This window comes from Carassius gibelio, chromosome B3 (assembly GCF_023724105.1).
Source record: "Carassius gibelio isolate Cgi1373 ecotype wild population from Czech Republic chromosome B3, carGib1.2-hapl.c, whole genome shotgun sequence".
Classification (NCBI taxonomy): domain Eukaryota; kingdom Metazoa; phylum Chordata; class Actinopteri; order Cypriniformes; family Cyprinidae; genus Carassius; species Carassius gibelio.
Window position 1 is genome coordinate 26,646,668 of NC_068398.1, and position 16,141 is coordinate 26,662,808.

The 16,141-nt window shown below is 39.6% G+C and overlaps 1 protein-coding gene across 6 annotated transcripts; it reads right to left on the reverse strand.

The window, feature by feature from the left end:
- Positions 1-5,252: 5,252 nt before the first annotated feature.
- On the reverse strand, positions 5,253-13,583 carry LOC127953791 (uncharacterized). 6 transcript variants are annotated; one of them, XM_052553096.1, is made up of 9 exons: positions 13,428-13,583; positions 12,260-12,478; positions 11,994-12,092; positions 8,990-9,141; positions 8,834-8,881; positions 8,446-8,608; positions 8,146-8,201; positions 5,998-6,070; positions 5,253-5,753 (listed from the first exon to the last, which is right to left on the reverse strand). In XM_052553096.1, the coding sequence occupies exons 2-9, from the start codon at positions 12,465-12,467 to the stop codon at positions 5,410-5,412; spliced, it is 1,143 nt and encodes a 380-aa protein (XP_052409056.1). In that variant the 5' UTR covers positions 12,468-12,478; positions 13,428-13,583; the 3' UTR covers positions 5,253-5,409. The 6 variants fall into 6 exon arrangements, with proteins under 6 accessions (XP_052409056.1, XP_052409058.1, XP_052409055.1 ...); XM_052553098.1 differs by having other exon boundaries at positions 12,332-12,478; positions 13,291-13,434; XM_052553095.1 differs by having other exon boundaries at positions 5,253-5,723; positions 8,146-8,192; positions 13,291-13,434.
- Positions 13,584-16,141: the final 2,558 nt, after the last annotated feature.

The following is a 16,141-nucleotide window of genomic DNA, read 5'->3' on the forward strand; positions in this document are numbered from 1 at the left end:
TATTCCAAAGAAGTTCGGACACTGTACAAGTTGTGAGTAAAAAAGGAATGGAATACTTTACAAATCTCATAAAGTTATATTTTATTCACAATAAAATATAGATAACATATCAGATGTTGAAAGTGAGATGTGTTTAAATGCCATGCCAAATATTGGCTAATTTTGGATTTCAAAAAGTTAGGACAGGTAGCAATAAGAGGCCGGAGAAGTTAAATGTACATATAAGGAACAGCTGGAGGACCAATTTGCAACTCATTAGGTCAATTGGCAACATGATTGGGTATAAAAAGAGCCTCTCAGAGTGGCAGTGTCTCTCAGAAGTCAAGATGGGCAGAGGATCACCAATTTCTTCCAATGCTGGGACGAAAAATAGTGGATATCAGAAAGGAGTTTCTCAGAGAAAAATTGCAAAGAGTTTGAAGTTATCATCATCTACAGTGCATAATATCATCCAAAGATTCAGAGAATCTGGAACAATCTCTGTGTGTAAGGGTCAACCAGACTGGATCCCTGTGATCTTCTGGCCCTTAGACGGCACTGCATCACATACAGGAATGCTACTGTAATGGAAATCACAACATGGGCTCAGGGGCCTGTACCATGATGGTAGCTGAGAAAAAATTTTGTGTTACAGGATTAGTTTTGAGTTGACAAAACCAATCCTCTCCAATCCGGCTTTGTTGGTACTATGATGCTGATCTTAGTTTGTGGAGCACGTGCATATGAATGTGTGACATCACTGGCGAACAGCCAATCATGAGCCTTGCAACACAAAACAAGTTTGATTTACTTCTCGCGAGAGACCCAGCGAGATTCAAAACTAAAGGTTAAAGATTTTGCTAAAGTTTAAGAGATTGAGTATTAGTATTAAGAATATGACAAATTTAAACGTCAAATAAAAAATGAAGCAAGACAAATAAAATAAATATATATTTTATTTATTTAAAATTAAAAATGTATAATAGCAGTTAAACTAAAATTGCTTGTGTGTAATAGATAAATAATACTAACAATATGAATCATATTAATTTTATAAATCATAAAATGACTCTTTAATGATAATTATCATTAAAGCCAGAGTTCTTTTTTTTTTTTATCACTAGTGACCTTTAATTTGGAGGAAGATAAACTGGGGGAGTGACTTTGTGTCAGACATGTATCACTTTTCTCACATCTGATCTGACAAACTAACCTGAAACTTTCCTGGCCAGCCAGCTAATCCAGCTTCATGGTACAAGTCCCTGGAATACTTCCAGAAAACATTGTCAGTGAACACAATCCACCTTGCCATTCGCCATTGCCGGCTAAAACTCTATAGGTCAAAAAAAGAAGCCATATCTGAACATGATCCAGAAGCACAGGCGTTTTCTCTGGGCCAAGACTCATTTAAAGTGGACTGTGGCAAAGTGGAAAACTGTTCTGTGGTCAGACGAATCAAAATTTGAAGTTCCTTTTGGAAAACTGGGACGCCAGTTTTATCAGCGCTCAGTTCAGAAGCCTGCATCTCTGATTGTATGGGGTTGCATGAGTGCGTGTGGCATGGGCAGCTTACACATCTAGAAAGGAACCATCAATTCTGAAAGGTGTATCCAAGTTCTAGAACAACATATGCTCCCATCCAGACGTTGTTTCTTTCAGGGAAGACCTTTCAACATGACAATGCCAGACCACATACCACATACCACATACTGAAATGGCCAGCCTGCAGTCCAGATCTTTCACCCATAGAAAACATTTGGAGCATCATAAAGAGGAAGATGTGACAAAAAAGATCTAAGACAGTTGAGCAACTAGAAGCCTGTATTAGACAAGAATGGGACAAAATTCCTATTCCTAAACTTCAGCAACTTGTCTCCTCAGTCCCCAGACGTTTGCAGACTGTTAGAAAAAGAAGAGGGGATGCCACACAGTGGTAAACATGGCCTGGCCCCAACTTTTTTGAGATGTGTTGAATCCATGAAATTTAAAATCAACTTATTTTTCCCTAACAGCAGAGTATCTGTGTGATTGATCCGGGGTATGTATACTGTAAAGGTGCCATTCCAATTACGTGTGCATCCGCTCTCTGTTGGCTAAACAGCCGGGGTAGGAATGAGGTATGCATGTATGTACATGTATTTAAATGTGTGTGCCAGTACTGACGTTCCCAACGGTGAAGATCAACTCTTCACAAAGGTGATCATCTCTGTCTATTTAAAGTTGGCTCCATCCCTGCTTACCTGGACTGCTTTTACTTCTAACTTTTATCTTCTTGTTGGAATATGTTCCCTTCTCCTTGCCATCTTGTTCCCTTATCTTTATTTTTCCTACTTGTTTCCCTTTACTTTTTTCCATTTCACTCATCCAGTCATATCCTGAAGTGCTGTCCAAACCCTGCTCTGAATATATGGATGATTTACCATCCATCCCCTGTGGGTATCTAAAGCACAGTCATCAATTAGTTGTAGATATTCAAAATTGGGTGTATGAGGCGAAATAAATACACACTTGCGAACAGAATGGATGATTTTTTTTTCAGTTTACACCGTTCAAGTAAATCCCTGCAATTTTTCTATTAAAGAGTTAAGAGAGGATCATGTGCACAAATGCCTTTCATCATAAACACTATGTCATAAAATATATATTTATATATCTGGGCATAATTAAAGGAAGAAAAAGATGACCTTACCTGTAAAACACAGAAATGAACCTGGCTGCACAGAAACACAACTGAAACTTGCTCCTCAGACTGTATGTCTTTGCATTGAAGAAAAGAAACTGGATAACACTTAAAACTTACTTTTAAAAAGAATTAACATTAAAATAAAACTAATACATATAATTAAATTAACGCACACACAGACACACACACACACACACACACACACACACACACACACACACACACACACACACACACACACACACACACACACATATATATATATATATATATATATATATATATACACACATATATATATACACATATATATATATACAAATTTCATTCCATTTCAAAATAGTCTGTTGGTTAATGGGGACACAGCCTTGTTTCCCTTAGATACGGAATGAGTGTGTCGTAAGCCATTTAGGCTAAGGTGCTATGGGGGTCCTTTTCTCCGATTTCTGAAGCCTTTTGCAAGTACACAGTGAAACTGCATGACCATTGGTTAGTGGAGTTCGATAGAAGCTCCCAAAGATGTCCCAAATCCTTTGAACAATCTGTGGATGGAGCCTTCACTCCTCCGCGGGGAGGTTGCCCTGGGACAACATTTCCGCCCGTGTTCAAAATGCCCTGCAAATGCACTGCCTTCAGCGAGAGCAGGTGGTGCTGGGACCACTCTAGGATCCTTTTCATTGGAGGGAATAGGGGTTTTGAGGAGAGCCCACCATGGCGATTTATGAAGAACACCACTTTCATGTTGTCCGACTGGACTAGGACGTGGTTCCCTGCCAGGAGTGGTAAGAAAGTGTAGAGAGCTCGTCATACAGCCAGCATTTCCAGTTGGTTCATATGGAGCTTGCCTTCTGTACTCGTCCAGACACCAAAAGTCGGATGGCCTTCGCACAGGGCTCTGTGAAGCATCTGTGAAGACGACTTTCCACCTGCCAACTATCCCCAACGCTGTTCGTCCAAGGGCCAGGGTTGCACTGTCATCCATAATGTTGCCATAGTTTACATCAGAACATCCCTCCAGAGTACACTGTTATATTGACAACATGACTAAGCGATTTGACTGTCTTATCCGTAAACTATGACACAAGGACTTGTCATTCTGATGGCACTGACATGTTTGTAAGGATGAAAGAACCTAAGATACTGTTTCTCTTGAGAAACAGACAATACAAACATACACGGGCATCTTTGAGACACCCCACAGAGTGGAGGAGCAGGAGACCTCCTCCCCTTCTGGCCATTTGTTTCATTTTAAATCCCTTCACCCATTCTTCCTTCTACTCAATCAACTCAAAATGGTTACATGAAAATGTCAATGCAAGTGAACTAACACTCATGTCTGGTATCATTTGAAATGTCTCAGTGCAACTGGTACAATGGTCTCAATCTTACAAAAGTAGATTAAAAGATAATACAGATCCTAAGAGTTAAGAGATATTTTGCCTACTGTAATAGGAGTGCCCCTTCCCAGTGTCCTCCAGTTCCCATTGAGTTGTAAAACCACCCAGGCTTGGGACCTGAGTTAATGCAAATTCCAATTGTTAGTTCCTGTCTCCATCTCGGGGGATGTTTGTCTTGGTCTGAGGTATTTAAACGATTGCAGCAAAAGGATCAGGGCCTTCTGTAGCTGGAATGAGCCCATAGCATGAAGTGTGTCCACACACTTCATACTATGTATTTTTCTAAAAGTCAGGTATGCATCTTTTACTCTTAGATTCATCTTTGAGAATTTGATGTCTTGTATTGATTTGATATCTATGAATTAGGAATATCCTTACGTGACTGATAATAAATTGTTACATTTGATTTACTCTGACTTACTCTGAAATTATTTTCTCAAGTAGATTAAGTGAAGGCTATGTTTCCGCAAATCTGCAACCAGGGTTAAGTGCATACTAAAACTCAGACTAGATGGAACATAGGACACATTAGGATAGATTTAGATTTAGAGTAAAATAAAGGGTTAGATTAGAATAATCAAATGTCAGAAGAATAACAATAATAATTAGAGACCAACAAACAACCAATTTGCCTTTCAACCTAAATGCGAGGTCATAATAAAATGGAGTCAGATTAAATAATAATACAGAAGGAGTCAGATTTGAGTTTAACCTAAATTAAATAACTCTACGCGCTGAAAGACCGAACACGAAAGAAACCTTCATCCAGCACCGGATGCCTTCCTTGGGCCGAGTGCCTGGACCTGACATGTTCATTGACACAGATATTTATTTTTGAGAGATGAACTAAAGATTTTGAGCAAGAGACTGGCTTTTGCAGGTAATCCATGGTGTTTTGAGAAATGCACTTACTGTTTTACAAATCTCAAGGATGATTCGAGAAATGTACCAAAGCGACTGAGGAAAAACTGTAATAATGCTGATTATGAATGATCAAAAGTGATCATAGGTACATTTGCCTGTTAATAACCTGACCCAGAGACAAAACGGGAAAATTTTTATAGTTTACTGTAATGTTTTCATGGTTTTATGACTATGGTATATTTTATAGATAATTTTAACTGCATGAAGTGGATTGAAACATCGGTGCTGTTTTATTTCTGGAAAAATGTTAGACACAAAAAAAACTGAAATGAAATAAAACATTTTGAGATTTTAATGAGATTTTAAATCACATTTTAAATATGTGACAAAAACAGTAAGAAGTTTACCAAATATATATATATATATCCTTTTAATCATAACTGCAGTATTACCCCTAATTTGTTCAGTGTCAAACTTTAGTCTACTTCAGTTATTTAAAACCTCCATCATTTGCTCCTCCTTGACTGAGGAGTGAATCCTGGGATTTTCAATAACAGCAGGAGTTAGACTGAAATATTGAGGCAGTGTGTTTTGTGACTGTTTTTCCACCAGCTTCTTCAAAGACAAATCAATTGATTGCAGGGTGTTGTTGATTGCACTAAACTGGTTTGCCAGAAATTCAAACAGCTGCATCTGGCCTGTCTTCTCAGTCTCTTCAGAAACGACAGGATTTTGCCATTCAGCTGCTTCTTCATCTGTGGTCTGACTGTCCTCATCTACGACAGGAGATACTGCAGGTTCTGTATCATCAGTGGGAGGTGAAGATGAATCTTAGTTTGGGAAAAGATTATTCAGAAATTTTAAAACTCAAAGGAAATAAAGAAATATTAGTGCACTCAGTAACAGACACTGCTAAGAGTTTTCAAAGGCCAGTGGTTATTGTTGTACTATACATATTTTTATTTTAATGAGAAGCAAAAACAAGAGATATGAAATTTACCAAAGATAATCTTATCAAAATATGATCAGAAGTTCAAAATAAAATAAATGACAGAAAATAAAGAGCTCACTAACCTCCAGGAGATTCTACCAGTTCTGGCATCTTTTTACCGACAGTTTCAGCCAAATTCACAGATTCTCTCCTGTTCTGTCTCGAAAAAAAAAAAAAAAAAAAAAGAATAAGATTGAAGCAATGCTTTATTTGTTAATGAAGGATATTTGTGTACAGTAATTGAGTAAATGTCAGTAACTGAGGGTGAATGTGAAAGATAAAGTTAGTTATTTGGATTAATTTTATATATTAAGTTATTTTTATATAATCACTCCTTCAGAATGTGAGCAGAATTTGTCAATGATAATAATATACTGTCACGGGAGGAGCACAAGACAGACACAGTGGGCGTGGCGTCAGGCCTCGGAGAGGCTTTTATTATCAGAAATCATAAAACAAAGGGAATAAAAGTGGCCAAAAGGGGGAAAGTGTCCAAAATAACAGGGGATCTGGTGTCCTCGTCGTGCTGCAGGGTTTGTGTAGGTCGGGCAGTGTTCATCGAGGGAGGGTCCAGGCAAGGGGCGGAGTCCGGCGGCCGCACGCGCTCCCCTCCTTGGTCCGGGGCGCGAGGGGCGGCGGCTTCTCCTAGCGGCCGCGTCTCTCTCGTTGGCCGCGGCGCTGGTAGGGGATGGACGGCCCGGCATCCTGGCCCGTCGGCCGTGTATACGGGTGCGGTTCCCATCCGGATCGCGGGTCCGGCAGCTCACGTCTTGGTGGCGCGGGAGTCCCTCAACGCACCCTTCCTGGACCCACGAGGACACCAGTGTGCATGCACGGGGAAGAGACCGGTCTCCTGAGGAGAGGCGCGTTGGGCTTTTAAACAGCGGCGGTAATGAGGCTCCACTTCCTTCAGGTGTGCCCCATCACACGCCGCCGGCCCTGACTCGTCCAGCGCCCCTCCTCTCACACACCCACTCCAGTCGGGAGCCTGGTGAAGGGCGGCGATTTAGGACGGGGTGCCGGTGATAATCAGGGAGGAGGCAGCTGACTCGTCACATTCCCCCTCCCAAGCGACATCCCCGTCATCAGGGCGCCGCCCACACGGGAGTGCTACCATCCTCAACCAGGCTCCAAACGGTCGGAGTGGGCGGGGCTTCCTCTCCGGGCGGTCCTCCCTCTCGCAGCGCACCAGAACAGGGACAGAGAAACCGGGTTTTAGTGACAGCCTCAACCAACCACAGGGTAAAATGACAATGGAAAAGTCACTTACCCCTTGTGTGGCTGGGAGGCTGTCCCCAGTTTTCCTCCGTCCCAGTCTGGGTTCTCACGAACGTTTGCAAGCGAGAGGGAGTGACGTCACCAGACGTTTCCCAACTGCGCTATCTAGGCTCCGCCTGCCTGCATTCTCCACCAGTGTCACGGGAGGAGCACAAGACAGACACAGTGGGCGTGGCGTCAGGCCTCGGAGAGGCTTTTATTATCAGAAATCATAAAACAAAGGGAATAAAAGTGGCCAAAAGGGGGAAAGTGTCCAAAATAACAGGGGATCTGGTGTCCTCGTCGTGCTGCAGGGTTTGTGTAGGTCGGGCAGTGTTCATCGAGGGAGGGTCCAGGCAAGGGGCGGAGTCCGGCGGCCGCACGCGCTCCCCTCCTTGGTCCGGGGCGCGAGGGGCGGCGGCTTCTCCTAGCGGCCGCGTCTCTCTCGTTGGCCGCGGCGCTGGTAGGGGATGGACGGCCCGGCATCCTGGCCCGTCGGCCGTGTATACGGGTGCGGTTCCCATCCGGATCGCGGGTCCGGCAGCTCACGTCTTGGTGGCGCGGGAGTCCCTCAACGCACCCTTCCTGGACCCACGAGGACACCAGTGTGCATGCACGGGGAAGAGACCGGTCTCCTGAGGAGAGGCGCGTTGGGCTTTTAAACAGCGGCGGTAATGAGGCTCCACTTCCTTCAGGTGTGCCCCATCACACGCCGCCGGCCCTGACTCGTCCAGCGCCCCTCCTCTCACACACCCACTCCAGTCGGGAGCCTGGTGAAGGGCGGCGATTTAGGACGGGGTGCCGGTGATAATCAGGGAGGAGGCAGCTGACTCGTCACAATACATATTTATATTTCCATTTACATCCCTTAAAAATATGTTGTGATACATTATAAACTCACCACAATAGTGTAATACACATGCAGTAATAATCTAACTAATAATTTTCAATTGATCAATAAATAAACACATCACCATTTTGACTCTCTTGGCAACAGACACAGACTCATCCGAAGAACTGTCTGTATGTGGTAAAAAAAAAAAAAAAAAACATAGGGTAAATGTAGATGACCACATAAAAACAGAAACACTAACAATGAAAGAAAAAAGCTCTATGACAGTCTAGACTCAGCAACCTGGCTTAATATCTGCAAAACAACCTCAAGGAAGTATGGTGGAGAAGTGAAGAACAGGTAATAAACACTAGATGGTGTTATAGTGACACACAGATCACTAACTAATAAATCTGAAATTCAAATGTTGATTCAAACTCACCCGGCTGGATAGATTTCCCTTCAATTCCACATACAGGTATTTCCAGAGTCTTGGAAAACAGTCTTTTCCAGGACTCTGGAAAACCTTTTAAGGAGTTAATTGATTCATTATTTCTTGTTACATTTTCCACTGAGTTTGCATCGTCTCTATCCGTCTGTGTCACCTGTGATAAAATACAATGGTTGTGATTTTAAAACATTTCAGCATGATATTAGTAATTTAATGGATTATTTTCAAAAGTAATCTATAACCCCCCCCCCCCCCCCCCCCCCCAACAGAATACAATAAGTGTTGTGAGGCTGAACTACAACATATGAATATAATTTATGTTTTATGGCCTATGGACTTATACTGTAACTTGTGCACCCGTACTATATATATTAAATACCAGTCTAACTGACTTCCTCAGTTGTCCAAAATCTGAAAGACACCCGTTCTAGGAGAAAAAAAAAATACAAATAAAGTTAATTTACATAAGATGAGGTTCACATATGTTCATAAAAATGTCAAATAAACTCAGACTTCACACTAGCTGAATACATACTAGTATGAGTTTCTCTAATGGCATTTGTTGAAAGCCATTTGATGGGTTGTAATAGATGCTACTCTTCCACTTCTTGTGATGTCCTTTTCCTCCAAGCTCCTCAAACTGCTTGGGTGTAAACCATTCCCCTTTACATGAAATACACTTCTCTCCTGAAGACAGAGAAACATTATACAGAACATATAAATGAAGTGCACATATTTTAAATAATAAATTCTGGTTTGTTAAAACAGACAGAGGGAATGAGACAAAAAAAAAATGTGTCAGGAGATAATGGAATGGATTTGCATAGTTGAGCAGCTTTGTGTCATCAAGTTTAGAGTTGTATTAAGAGTTGGATAGAGTGGTGTAAAGCACACCACCACTGGACTCTGGAGCAGAGGAAACCTGTTCTGCAGAATGATGGATCACACTTCTCTGTTTGGTAGTCTGACGAGTGAGTCTGGGTTTAGTGGATACAAGGAGAACATTACTTACCCAACTGGACGTTCAGTGGAAGAGAGAGCATTGTGCATAAACATAGGCCTGTTATGGCAGGATTTGGCCTAGTGAAGGGAATTATTTCCAGTGAAGGGAAACTTAATGCTTCAGCATACTGTACCAAAAAGTTTTGCACAATGCTATGCTTCCAACTTAGTGGGAACAGTTTGAGGTAGGCTCTTTTCTTTTCTTTTGGAGTTGTCTACTCCACAATGACATCATTTACACCATGCAGACCTTTGCCCTCGTACAAGTATAAACCAGGCATGGCTGTGCCAAGGTGCACAAAGCAAGGTCCATAAAGACATGGATGAGTTTGGTTTGGAAGAACTTGAATGGCCTGCACATATGTAGCCCTGACCTCAACCCCACCTTTGGGTTGAACTGTAACGGAGATTGTGAGGACAGGCCTTCTTGTCCAACATCAGTGCCTGATAAAGAAGAAGATCCAAGATAGCAGAGGGTAGTACGTAAATTCTAAGTACTCTCAGCAAAATAGCACAGAATATCAAAATAGTGGATGGTTATATTAATCTATGTTGCTGCACTACTAATACACTACGCGGCCATGTCATGATACATCAGAGCCGTCCATGTGGATATATACAGCCTTCAAGGACAGACTTGGGTAATGTAGAAGCCTTACCATAGGAAAAAGTGCTGATTGTGTCCTCGTCACAAATTTTTTTATCAAATGAGCTCAGAGGTTAGATTTAAGTATAGAGTTAATCCGGAAATTTCCAAAAGAGAACTTAACTCCTTAAAACTGTACAAAACGCAAGCATTCTGTGGGACATTGATGCCAAATCAAAAGGATAGTTGGGATGTCATTTAAAAATCTGTAGCTTTATGGCAAAATGTGATGAAATGAAACATCTTGTCACAAATTTAAATTTAGATTTTTTTATGTCTGACTGAGGCCCTGTCCACACGAATGCGGGTATTTTCGGTTTGGCCATTCATTCACATGCAAACCCAGCACCAGGTCCATGAAACTGAGCATTTTTGAAAACTCCTGCCAGGAAAAAGATTTTCAAAAACTCAGGTTGCAGTGTTATCGTGTAGACAGCGAAACCGGAGATTTTGGCTTGTGATGTAGGAGCATGTGCTGTTATCTCTGCTTACTGGAAATGTTTTCAGGATTCTGATTGGCCAACATGGCTTTACGGTTAAGATTATATCGCCACCTTTTGGCTTGACATGCTCAACAGTGATTCATAGCATGCTTTTGTGTTTTCACATGGACAGATTTTTTAAAAAGATTTACCATACTTTACCATCAGCAATGTTTTGCATTCCTGGTTATGATATTTTTTTATAAGGGATAGGTTGGAGGGTAGAGGTGGGGGTATTATGTTTTATATTAAGGATAGTATTTGATGTACTGAACTACAGTTAGCTTATAACTTCGATATTGAATGTATTGTTTAAGATGTTTCTCTTTCACCGCAAATGTCTTTTATAATTATAGCAGTTTATCAAAAAATGAATTTTATGATAAATTATATAATTTATATATATAAATTATAAAATAATTATAATTTATATAGATAAATTATATATAAATAATGTGATTTTATTAAAGAAGTTATTATACTTGGAGATTTAAATGTTAATAGGTTAGATAAAACTGGAAGGAAGAAATTGAAAGATTACTAGTAACTAGGACCCACAAGAATAACTAGATGATCTGAAACACAAGTTTATTATATATTTTTTTTACAAATAAACCAGATAATGTACTTAAGAATTTATAATATGATTACAGGATTGTCACATAATCATTTTACTGTGATATTAAGGAAACTTACAGAGAGGAGGTTTAGTCATCAGACTATAAATAGAAAAACATGGAAATTTTAGAATACCAAAAGAGTGATTTGGATCATTTAAAGAGGGCATTAGACAATATAAACTAGGAAGCTTTAATTTTTCTCAAAAAGGTGTCGAAAGGGATACAAATGTTTTAATGGATGTTATTCAAACTACTGTGAATGATCCTATTGTAAAGAGAGACCTGCATACACGCAATTTCCAGCTCTCTCTCTCTCGAATTTGCAATATCTGAGAAAAAAAAGGTTTAGCGATTTCTATAGCGACAATATACTGTTGCACTATAATTCAGTCTGTAGTGATGAGGTTAGCAAACTTAGCGAATGAAACAAAACAAAAGGGCTAAGGGGTAGAAATGGGATTTTTTGCCAACAAAAAATCCCCAAAATTTCCCGACCACGATTTTGTACGATTTGTCTAGACCCAACTGACGGATAGGTTCAGGGTCAGGGTTATATGTAGGTCATTCATACAAATTCGTATGAATTGTGAAACTCGTAAAATAGAGACGATTTATGAATTTGTACGAATTAATTACAAATTAGCCACCTTGTACAATATGTACGAATTGCCATGAGATCATGCAGGACTGGGCCTAAGTCTTATTGGCCAGACATCCCATGTATTGCATTAATGGATAGTGTATTATCCAAGTTTACTCCTAAATTGTTTTTGTCCACCCAAAACTTACCATTGTTATATTTTATTCTGTAGAGACAACCTAACATTTTTCCACAACGAACAGCCAGCTGTTTCTTATTTCTGACTTCTTGAAAGACATCTTTTAGGTCTACAAAAAAAAAAAAAAAACATAATTAGATTAATATTTTCTCAGGATACAATCAAAGACAGTTCAAAATTACTCTTCAGATTAAAACAACAACACCAACAAAAAATGTCTAGATGTATGACTTTATTGAGAAAAAAAAAACTATTATGTATTAAAGCATTAATTACCCGTGTAATTTTTATTCTTGGTCTGCCTGTTTACACTGGATATTTGGTGGGAAAACGGCCTCTTGTTCTTACTCTGCTCGAAGCATCTTTGCTTTTTCATTTTTTCTTTCATTCCACTTCGGTCATCTTCATTAAAATCAGTTTCTGTGCAGCTTTCCTTCAGTTCACATTCTGGCTTAATCTGGATCATAACTGCTTCAGCATTCATCTTCTTCAGGTCTGTGAGGGGCAAATGTTATGTTATATTGGATATGCTAATGAATATCAACTTACTTCATAAATGGTCTAATGCTGCCAATTGTCAATCTAGACTGTTTCAAGAAACAAAGTTTAAAAATATTTATTCTGGGTATCGTTTTATGCTTGCCTGGAAGCCTAGAGTTTTTACTTTTGACTATTTTCTTCTTGCCACTATTTGGTTAATTCGTCTTTCTTTCACCCCTTTATTTTCCTTTCCTTTTCACCATCTCATTCATCCAGATTCAGATGTGCTGGCCTAATCATGCTCTGGAACTGTAAATAATTCTCCATCCATCTCCTAATAATTAGCATTTATTCAAAAAAATGTTATGCTCTTTTTATTGTTACAGGTTAATGTTGCAAATATAATCACTTAAGTCAAATGTAAATAAATAAATAAACTAAGACTATCCAAATATTTATTTTAACGTAGTTAAAATAATGAAAATGGGATTTCATAAATTGTAACAGCAAACTGTTCTCCAGTAATTCTGTGATTTACACTTTTAGTAGAGGCAGAATTTATAAGACCATGAGTACCCTGGTTTATAAAGAACAAAACATAAGTCCATTTTCAGGCATTTTGAAGCTCCCTTGGAGGTACCTGAGGCGCGTTTTTACAAAATGTAACAAGTTTTAACCTGTTTTTATACAGTCTATGGTTTTAGCTTGAGTGTGTGTTTTGAATGTAGTCGATGCTTACGACGCCTCGAGGTTGTAGCACGTGTTTACAAAACAGAAAAACAACAGAAATGCAGTGGAACAACGAAAAAAAGATTGGAAACATTTACGTAATGCAGGTAGATATTTCAAGAAGTCTTCACTCTCGCGACGCTTCTGAAATTGCATTTTTGTTTCAAAACACTAAAAGCTTCAAACTACGTTTTAAATACTACTCGATAACAGTAAAAAGCAGCTTGCAAGTTACCTCAAAGCCTTTGGATATGGCGATATCCGTCTGTCTGCAAGTAAAGAGAAAGTGGGCGGTAGCAAATGCGCGGTAGGACTGGGAATCGATTCCGAGGCGTTGGGAGTCCAAAGGTTGGAATCGACTCCTCATTCAGAGCCTTTTTCAGCTCAACAAAAGCAGGGGCGTAGTTTATGGGGGGAGGGGGTGTGTGGTGAGGTAACCCCCCCCCCCCCCCCCAGTATTCAAATCCATCAGTTACAATAACCATCCCCACCCCCCCCCCCCCATATTTCAACATGAAAATAACAGCAGATCAAATGAAAAATATTTAGAATTAATTTATTTTGTAACAATAATTTTGTTCCTAATCGAATATGAGTTTGTCGTAATAAGTCAGACAAAAACACCCCCCCTCCATTGAACCGATTGGTAACGCCCAACCAACGAGTCGCACTTTCACCAAAACAACGCGAGTGGTGTTTGAATGGGCGAGCACTACACGGGTAAGGTTAGCGCCAAAAATGAAGAGAAGCGCTGCACAGCGGACTATATTTAACTAGTGGTCAGAGAGGGATGCAAAAAATACAAATAAATAAACCATGTAACGTTACTGAGAATGAGGTATGGGAATATTGTGTAATAGCTAAGTACACACCACATATATTTTAGCTAGCTAATCCATTGCAATGTATTTGTTATAACTATCAGTATAACAAGTTACCAAAGCAGCTCTCTGTTTTGCTAGTTTATTTTTCAATAGTGTCCGTAATTATCAATGACACAAGTATTCACATCGGTGTTTGTTTTCTTCCTAAATTAATCTGACTTTTGAACGAATTGGATGAATGAACGATTTAAGTGCCTAAGTCATTAAAACAGTGAAACGCTGCCGCCTACTGGTGGTTTCAATACTTAATTTCTTTCTTTTGCTAATCTCTACTATGTAAGAATTTTATGAATGGTGATTATACACAAATTTCATAACGTTATGAGGTGTATAATCTCTAAACATGTTTTTTATAATAGATTCGAGGTAAATATAGCAGCAGGGTAGAAAAGTCAGCAGAGGGAGAGGAGGAGCAGGTGATCAGGTAAAGAAGATGCAATTCAATCAATAAAATAGGAAACCGTATAGAAAAACAGCAGCTTTGTAAAGTTAGGCTATACATTAATGCATTTAATGTTTTAAAGACTCCCGTAAACAGCTGTATACTAAATCAAGTTCCTAAGGCTGTCAAGAAACCGTTTTTTGTTTCTCTATCACAGTACCAGGGAGAAGACAACAGACAGGCAGCTCTTTCAGATAAACAGGTAAGAAAACAGGGAGGGGTACAGAAATGTTCAAAAATGTTTGATCATCAGTTTATTATACATATTTAAAAGTATGCTGTGATTTTTATGAGTTTTATTTAATGAGGATTACTTGGTCAATTGAAAATAGTCAAATGTATTTTTTTTAAATAGATATTAAGAATAGATTGTATACAGTGTGGTTTAATAATTTGTTAATTTTTGGTGTTTTAATATATTACAATTTTGTCAAGAATGATAAAAAATCTTCAGTAAGCTCATAATTTGTACTAAAACAGTCTGGTCTGGCTATGTCTATTTGTATGTTTCTGCACGGTCAGCAGACATTGAGGCTCGGGTTTGTTCCGATCCGAGCTCGTGAATATCCCGATCCGCTCGCTCGTTCCATGGGGTCTCGCTCAACCCTGAATGGCCTGCTGGCTCGAAAATATGCCAGGGGTAATTTTATTGTTTAGTAATAAACTGGTGTTTTCTGTGTTGCTGCAAAGATGAAGTTGACAACGCCATGAACGCCAGAGAGAAATGCACATTCCATATGGATTACATCATCAGAGAGTAGCCCGTTTATTTTGGTTTGAATATTTTCGTTTTAAAAGAAGACATTTCAAGCTGTCTGTAATATAGCCTATATTTCTCAAATCTGTGAGGCACACGCTGAGTTTAGTTCACATGCAATGCAAGTGATCCTGCCGGCACCTTATTACATTGTCTGCTAGGCTATATATTTGCTTCTTATTTATTAAATACGCAGACAACTTATTGATAAAACATTGATCAAAATTAAGATACAATTTATACAAAACGGAAATCTTTTAAAAAGAGTTTTCTATAAAACAAAACTTAATGAAGTCGTCAAAATCATGTTGTACCAAAAACAGCGATTTTGCTCCCCCATGTAGTCTTCTTTTCCGTCTCCACCTGCAGACTGAGCTCGTGCGTCATCTTCACCAGTTATTCAGCCAATGAAGTGTAGGCCTATGTATTTAAAAAATGTGTCTAGTACCCGACCGACCGGGCCCGAATATCATAAAAAATATTTTTGAATGACTCATAACCGCGGGTAACTGCAGGGGTTTTTGAAAAGTCAACCTTCAAATACATATGTTCAGTTATGCACTCAATACTTGGTCGAGAATCCTTTTGCAGAAATGACTGCTTCAATGCGGCGTGGCATGGAGGCAATCAGCCTGTGGCACTGCTGAGGTGTTATGGAGGCCCAGGATGCTTCGATAGCGGCCTTAAGCTCATCCAGAGTGTTGGGTCTTGCGTCTCTCAACTTTCTCTTCACAATATCCCACAGATTCTTTATGGGGTTCTGGTCAGGAGAGTTGGCAGGCCAATTGAGCACAGTAATACCATGGTCAGTAAACCATTTACCAGTGGTTTTGGCACTGTGAGCAGGTGCCAGGTCGTGCTGAAAA

What these genes read in the sequence shown, in the direction of transcription:
- LOC127953791 (XM_052553092.1), bottom strand. Translation starts at nt 13,348, where the DNA reads ATGCAATTTCAGAAGCGTCGCGAGAGTGAAGACTTCTTGAAATATCTA. An exon ending in TGAGGAAGTCAGTTAGACTG is followed by an intron (nt 8,609 to 8,833) that starts GTATTTAATATA and finishes ATTTTATCACAG; the next exon opens with GTGACACAGACGGATAGAGA. An exon ending in ACTGGTAGAATCTCCTGGAG is followed by an intron (nt 5,754 to 5,997) that starts GTTAGTGAGCTC and finishes TCCCAAACTAAG; the next exon opens with ATTCATCTTCACCTCCCACT.